The sequence below is a fragment of the Triticum dicoccoides genome, chromosome 5B (assembly GCF_002162155.2).
Source record: "Triticum dicoccoides isolate Atlit2015 ecotype Zavitan chromosome 5B, WEW_v2.0, whole genome shotgun sequence".
NCBI classification, from domain to species: Eukaryota; Viridiplantae; Streptophyta; class Magnoliopsida; order Poales; family Poaceae; genus Triticum; species Triticum dicoccoides.
The window spans coordinates 466,003,859-466,011,881 of record NC_041389.1 but is presented as its reverse complement, the minus strand read 5'-3'; the positions used below and the strand labels follow the sequence as shown (position 1 = coordinate 466,011,881).

General features: G+C 48.0%; 1 protein-coding gene across 1 annotated transcript; it reads right to left on the bottom strand.

Annotated features, from left to right (window-relative positions):
- Positions 1-1,911: 1,911 nt before the first annotated feature.
- LOC119309752 lies at positions 1,912-4,027 on the bottom strand. Its single transcript, XM_037585679.1, has 2 exons — positions 2,592-4,027; positions 1,912-1,931 (listed from the first exon to the last, which is right to left on the bottom strand). Exons 1-2 carry the CDS (start codon positions 4,024-4,026, stop codon positions 1,912-1,914), a joined length of 1,455 nt encoding a protein of 484 aa, XP_037441576.1. The 5' UTR covers position 4,027.
- Between the last annotated feature and the right edge of the window lie 3,996 nt (positions 4,028-8,023).

Below are 8,023 nucleotides of genomic sequence, written 5' to 3'. Positions count from 1 at the left end.
GGGGCCGGCTGGCGGGACGCAGGCGCGGCGACTCGGGCGTGGAGCCGCTCGGACCGAGCGGCGCCGGGGTGGCAGCGGGGGCGCGGAACTGCAGTCAGCGGAGCAGACGCGCAGGAGGCGGGCCGGAGCGCTCGGTGGAAGGAGCTGGTTGCGGCCAATGAGGAGGACTCAGGGGGCGCCGGGGGAGCAGCAGCCCGGAGACGACCGAGGGAGGCCGGAAGCGGGCGGAGCGACGCGCTCGGGTGGGGCTGCGCGTCGAGGTCTAGTGTGTTAGCCGCAGACCAGGCCTTTGTACGGGCAATATCTGACCATCGTCTGGGAAGAGTACGAGACATGTATGGGGACTGGGGAGTGTACGTGCAGTGTCTGACTTGCATCTGGAAGATGTTTGGCTAGTGTATGGGCGTTATACAGGGAATATCCAGCCATTATACGACCATTTTCTGGGGCATGCGTATGACTATGGTTTCGAGCTCGGGTTTGGCAGCGGGTGCAGCGAGAACATGAAGCGGATCGAGCCATGGAAGTTAGAGAGAGAGAGAGAGGCGGACGACGAGGCAAACGACGCGCCTGGGAATGCGGAGGCGGAGGGCGTCAAGGCCGCCGACGAGGACGTGGGGGGACGAGGTACTGCCGCGACTACCATCTGGAACAGATCCACGATCGCCTATGCCGCCGGGTGGTAGCTACATTACTCGTACCGAAGACGTTAACTACCACAACGAAGACGGCGGCAGTTCGTTTGATGTTGCAGCCAGCGAGACAAATGGGGGACGAGGTATCTGTGAGCGCTGGAGATTCATGATGGTGTCGCGCGCGCTGTCCGACGAGATCGCTGGCGACGAGATGACCTTCGCCGATATTTGGTTACTGCGTGAATTATGGAGCTGCGTGAATGATAAAGCTGCGTAAATGATTGGATTCGACAGGTCGTACGTGGTCGTGGGGTCGTGTGATGTTTTTTCTGGGGAGTGTACTGTACATATAAGGTATGGTATATAAGGGTTAGACAGGGTTTGGATCTGGGCTATGGCGCGTCAGGGAAAAAAATAAACTCGCGAGGGATAAGGATACCCCTGTGAAATTGAGTTAGGGGGGAGCACGGAAGCAACGCTCCATTGCAACCTTGTCAGCCGGGAACATCCAGAGAGTTTGGCGGGTGGGGGAGATGATGAAGTGTGTTTTATTTTTGTTTATATAATGCGGTGACTTGATGAGCCTTTCGGGGTGTGGTTTTGTATTATCAGCTAATGAACCCATATTATGTGGGGAAATTTTTGCGTCGGTGGCTGCAGATACTATATTGGTGCTATAGATTGATTTTAGAAATTATTGGCATGATCAAAATCGTAAACCAAACTCAACATTGAGTACCTCAATCAAATGAAAGAGTTTAAAATTAGGAAACATAGAAAATTAGAAAAAATTGAATGAGAGAGCTCTTTGAGAAATTGTTGACCCGATCAATATCAGATGACCCAGTTGTAATTTGGAGATCTCATTGTAAGGCTCTAAAAATTAGGAAGCATATATAGTGTATAATATATAAAAAATTAAGAGCTTTGAAAAATTGTTGAGCCGATCAAAATCGGGTGACCTAATTTCAATTGTAGACCTCAATTAAATGTGGGCTCATTAGAACTAGGGAGCATAGTCTTACAAGAATTACATCAACTAACATCTGGACTGGGTTTAAACTTCTGATTAACTAATCAGTACGGTTCCTCTTAAGAAATTCCGTTACAAAACAAAGGATGAAACATGCTACTTGTTCACAACCCTTTATCATCCCCCAATTTATTCTAAAGCCATATAATCTAGTTCTGAGCCACCTAGATAAGTCGCAGTGGAGACTCCAGGATGCTTCTTTCTTTGCTAGCTAGAGGATCCCAGCAGCGTCTTCCCTCTTTGTTAATGCTTTTGCTTTGTACCTGGGATAAGAGAATATCATGCCATCAGTCACACAGATTAGCAACAACAAAACTAATCCATGATCGCTTGATCAGCTACTTCACCCTATCTATCTTTAATTACCCTTCCGGCCTTCCCTATCAAATCGCAAAACCAAGCATTTTAAGAACACAGAGCTCTATACAAAAATTATTATACAACAACACACAAGTAAACTGTGCCCTGATTGTGAAAGCAGTAGTTGCAGCTGTTTTTTCCTTTCCCACTCTCAGTTTAAGAGCTGTTCTGGTGAGTATTCCATCATCAATATGTAGCAGGCATTTGACCGTGTGCTGGCTATACACCTGCTTCCGCCATGCTAAGTTTGTGTATGTATCTAATGCTATGAAAGTAATTCGTTTATGACCTCACCAGGGCCTTCCAATCCCCAATCAGCTGTGTCAAGTTTCTACCAACTCTATTTGAGATGACTAGTATTTTCCCCTAGCATGTCTTATTTTGGTTCAACTTATATAGTTCACGCTAATCCCTACACTACCATGAACCCAACAAATATGCATTGATCTGCTAGATTTATCAAAAAGAATAAACATTCGAATGTTCCTGATATTCCATGGCAAATATACCAAGTAGAGGATCTTTGAAAGGAGGAGTGGCAGCAGCAAAATATATGCGATTACCTGGAGCAATTTTGAGATATTTGGAGAGGCTACTTGCAACATACGCCTGGCCTAAACCAATTGTGTTTTTGGCTCCAAACTCAGCAATGCTCTTTATCATCTTCTTTCTCAAGTCAACAGCAAGTACATATGCTGTGCGTTCCATGTCCCGGTAGTCGATCTTGGCGAGGAAATAAACAATGTCGTCTTCTTGCGGGCTCAGGCTCAGGGTGGGTAGGCCAATGTGTAGTCTCTCGAATGCTATGGTACCCTCATCGACCAGCAGATTTGGCAGTGACTTTGAAATCTGCGAGGAATCGAGCTCGAGGCCCGTGTGCTGCCAAGGTTTCTCAGCCACAGGCAACGAACGGGTGTCAATTGCCATGCTACATTTGGTAGCTTTCCAGCCATCGAATGTGACGGTTCCATCTTCTGTGAACGAGCCCGGAACAATTCGAATCTGCAGCTGGGTGTAGTGGATGAAACCATCGACAATGGCAACATCCCGACTGCATCTTGGATCACCGGTCCCAACTCCCTCGCTCTCCGGGATCAGCAGGGGCAGTTCGATGGGGCAAAGTATGGGGGTTTCAGCAAGCACGTCACAGAAGAGAATATCCCGAGCAAGATTGACCCATGCGACCACACCATTATCTCCTCCAATGGTGATTGCTTTGTCTGTCCAATGGTGATTGTATGGACCATTCCCCAATACTATGGCCGTCTTGATGCTCCAGGCCTCCTTCTCTGAGTGATAGAGGCAGAGCTCATGTTGTGTCCTTCTGACACGCGCAGAACGTTTTGCGGCGATGACGAATTGGCATGCCTCGCAGTTGTGCTCCTCCTTGTTGGCTCCATGGTGTTGCAGAATGTATCCACTGGAGCTATGAGGGCGCGGGGTCAAGCGGCTGGAGCTCCGAGGGCGCAGAGTGACTCCATGGGGGAGATGGGGCAAGTGGTCATGGTTGGTGGCGGCTTGGCGATGCTTGCTGCAGGTTCGCAAGAGGGCAGCCGAGGCTTCCTCAAATTCGTGATGGCGGCCAGGATTAGGGAGGTGCTTGAGTGACGGGTGGCTTACCTTCTTCCCCTTTCCCTCGGGGTCCTTGGTGGCAGCCTGGTAGACGAAATACTCTTTCCTCTCGGGATGGAAGATGTCGGATCGACTGGGGAGCATGACGCTGAGGAGGACGAGAGGGCCCTCCGTAGCCAGGATGGTCGGGTGGAGGTCGAAGTCGGCGTGCTCGTACTCGGTGGCGTGGACGCAAAAGTAGGAGACGCGCGGAGGGCAGGCGGCGCAAAATGTGACCTTGATGCTGCCCTTGATGTCGGGGCCCTGCAGGACGCAGGTGGCGGTGGTGGCGTCTTGGCGGTCGACCAGGTAGCCGAATTTCTCGATGAGGACGAAGTCCGTCTGCTCGCCATCGGCGTAAGCAGGCGGAGGCAGGGGCGCATCCATCGCTCACATTGAGATGGATGCCTCCACGCTCTTGGTCTTGAGCACTTGCGCCGTCGATCGATACAAGTAGAGAGGAATATCTCGTCGAAATTCAGGATTCTAATTATTTCTTGTGCTTATAATATGTGTCGTATATATTGATCCAAGGCACCTCTATTTATTTACCTTTTGCATGGCTCCTTCCTCTGGAAAGTCCGGAGACTATATTAGACTACGTATCGTTGTCGTTTTGGAGACTGAGTCCGTGTCGTTTTTGTATTCCGGCAACCTCTTTGGCCTTGTAATTATGCTTCCTGTTAAACACTTTCTTCTTAATCTTAATATATATACTACTATATCACTACAGAAAAAGCACACATGCAATGCCTAATATCATGCAGTAAGCCGAGTGTTAAAATACGGGCTCACGGCTTACGAGCGTATAGACCGAGTATGCACTAAAATGTACTCCTCCTGTAAACTAATATAAGAGCATTTAGATCACTACTTACAGAGACAGTACATGCCAAACAGTAGAAACACGGCTTACGTAAGAGTAAGAAGTAAGCCGTGAGGACGAACAAAAGGTATTCAGCTTACAGGAGACACTCGGCTTACGTTTGAGTAAGCCCTGATGCTCGTGAAAATATAGTCGACATAGAGAACAACGTCGGCAAAGTCTGTTGCCACATGGCCGCCGTCGGCGCAACTAACGGCTAGCCTGGTGTAAACTGAGTTTGCTTTCCCAGACACTCGGCTTATATTCTCGATTTTCTTTTCCAAATCTAGAAAACGCTTGGCCTCCTACTCCTAGTAAGCTGAGTGATCGTGAAATGACACTCGGCTTACTCTGGTTTATAAATAGCCGCATGACCAGCCCTTTGAGCTTCAAATCACGCCGCCGCCCTCTCCTTTGACTTCGCCAGCCGCAGCTGCTGCCAATGCCGATTTTCGCCGCCATCTCGGCAACAAGCATTCGTCGCCGAACCGAGGTGAGCACATATCGATTGATCGATCTAAATCTTACATATAGTTTCGATCTTTTCATGTTCATATAGTTCAATCTCTTCGTGTTTGACCGATTGATATGAATAGAATCGATGATATTTTGTTTATGAGGTAGTGAATATGAACAATAAAGGCCGCATTGAAGTATCCATAGCCGAGGCCTACCTGAACAAGGAGGTGTCAAATGCGAAGACCATGTACTATGAGGACAATATTCCCACTCAGCAAAATCCAGTCCTTCGTTACAATGCATGTCAACCTGGCCGATCTACCCCATCTTAGCATCTTCACTAGTCTAGGTGGCAGAGTAAGTGGCGGAAGGGCCAGGCCCATAAAATGTTAGAGTGGGTGACTATTATGTCGTACGTGTTGACCAACATGCCCGAAGTTAAGACAGACATTGAGTAAGTGCTCCTTCTATCTGTTCGCAAATAATCACAGTTAAGGTTGTGTCTTGCGTTGCTTCTTTCTCATCACTATAGAAAATTCACACTTGAGTGCTGGAAGCTGGAATGGGACCCTACCAAGGAGGAGAAGGAAGAAACATTTAAAACTGACGGTAAAGGAAAAGGCGGCTTCGTTCCCAACTTCTCGACAAAAGTACCATTCTATCCAACTTTCTTCTGGTGTCGACATTACATGTTTGTCTCTTTACATGCAACTCATGAGAACTGATTTGAAAGTGTTTGCCAAAGGCTTCCAATATTCGCCAAGCAATTAAAGGCTTACTATGTGAATGGGTATCGCTTCCATACTCATCATTACTGCATGCACATCCAATCAAAAGATAATTAATAGCTGGGTCTAAACACCAGGGACAGAGGGATTTGATTACTGTTGAAGAATCGATGAAATGATCGAACTAGATTATGGTTTTGGCAATAACCGTAACCCCGTTCTATTTAGATGCCATTGGTTCGATCCAAGCAGAGTCAGACGTACGCCAGCCATTGGGCAGGTCAAAATTGATCGAACATCAACGTATGATGGAGATGATGTCTATATTTTAGCTAATCAAGCCACACAACCGTTTTATCTACCGTACGCGTGCCACTACGAAGCACCTGGAAGACTGAGATGTTGTGATCATGGTACCAACGCATACTGCACCAGCTGCTCCAAACGATAAAGATTACCAACGCATAAACCCCAACACATATGAGGAAGAGTTTTATCAAGAAGATGGGCTCATAGGACAATTTAATATTCATCTGCCCACTCATGAGGACATGGAAGTAGACGTTGAGGAACAAGAACTTGAGGGCATGGAAGCAGACGATGACCCTGACGCTGGTGAAATCATTAAAAACTTCGAGGACCTACGTTTACTCGAACGTGTTCGTCTAGGTAAAGATGATGACCCGAGCGGTCCAGATCTCGGTTTCATTGATGAATGGTGGGGGTGAGATGCATGATAGTGATGAAGAATGCCGGTGCGGATTGACGATCTATGGGGTGGCTCAACCGCTTTGTGGTTAGGAGAGGGGGTGTACTAAACACAAAAAGCATGAACGACATGGAGGCGCTGCGATCTTTACCCAGGTTTGGGCCGTTGAGAAGCATAAAACCCTATTCCTGCTTTGGTGTATTGGATGGATGTGAACACAGGTACACGGAGCGCTCTCCCCGCGGAAAGGCGCAAGGAGATGGCTGCTACACAGGTACGTATGCTTGTGGTTTGGATGGGTTCGAACCCTTGTAAAGGTTGCCTTGGCCCTCCTTTTATAGCTCAAGGGGTTACCACAGTGGCAAAAGGGTCATTATCTGTTGATGATTCTAAGCTTGACACGCACATGGACGTGTGTTGATAAAGGTGATCTTCAGGCGGTGAGCTGCCACGTGGCCAGACAAGCTTCACCTAACCGCCTGCCCGCTCGACACCTACTTGACAGGTGACTGGCGTGTCGCTGAGGTGGAGTGGTGGAAGGACGAAAGGAGCTTGTCGGGTCTTTGCTTGCCGGCTCTAGCTTGTCGGCTTGAGGCTTGCCGGTATCTTCAGTCTTGATCATCACCATGGGAGAGATGCTCCCCACGCGGTAGTAGTGCTTGCCAGTTGCTGATGACTACGGCCAATGGCCCATGTTCAAAAGGTTTGTTGGACCCTGGTTCTCACTACATCCTCATTAGCCCCCGGGCCCAGCTTCAGCAGAGAACTTCAAGGACTTGATGTTGGAGGTGGGACTAGATTTTGCATGGGTCATGATAGTTATAACTTTTCTTTCCAGAAATGATCATTTCTAAGAATAAGTTCCCAGGAAGTTGCTCTCAAACATGCTGGCAGCCCCCGAGCCTACTCCCACGAAAACTATCTAGCAGAGAACTCTAAGATATCAATGCTGTAATGAAGTTTTATCTTCTGTCTCATTTCTGACAAAGTGGCTGCCGGGAAGGCTTAAGATTTCATCGAAGAACTTTGACGTTCTCGATGCCGGCTTCCACCAAGCTAGTTTCTGAGAAGGCTTATGATTTTAGCGGAGAACTTTGAGGTTCTCAACACCGGCTTTTGGCAAACTTGTTGCCGAGAATGCTTATGATTTTAGCGGAGAACTTTGACGTTCTCAAAGCCAGCTTTTGGCAAGCTGGTTGCTGGGAAGGCTTATGATTTCAGCGAAGAACTTTGATGTTCTCGATGCCGGCTTCTGGCAAGCTGGTTGTCGGGAAGGCTTAAGATTTCAGTGGAGAACTTTGGCATTCTTGACGCCGGCTTTCGGCAAGCTGGTTGCCGGGAAGGCTTATGGTTTCAGTGAAGAACTTTGACGTTCTCAACGCTGGCTTCCGGCGAGATAGTTGCCGAGATATAGCTTTGTTAGGGAACTATGATATTCTCGATGCCCGTTTTCAATGGAGAACTCTGATGTTCTCAATGTCGGCTTCCAGCAAGCTGGTTGCCGGGAAGGCTTAAGATTTTAGTGGAGAACTTTGACGTTCACAACGTCGGCTTCCGGCTGGTTGCTGGGAAAGCTTAAGATTTTATTTCCAACAGATAACTCTAAAGTTCTCGATGTCAAGA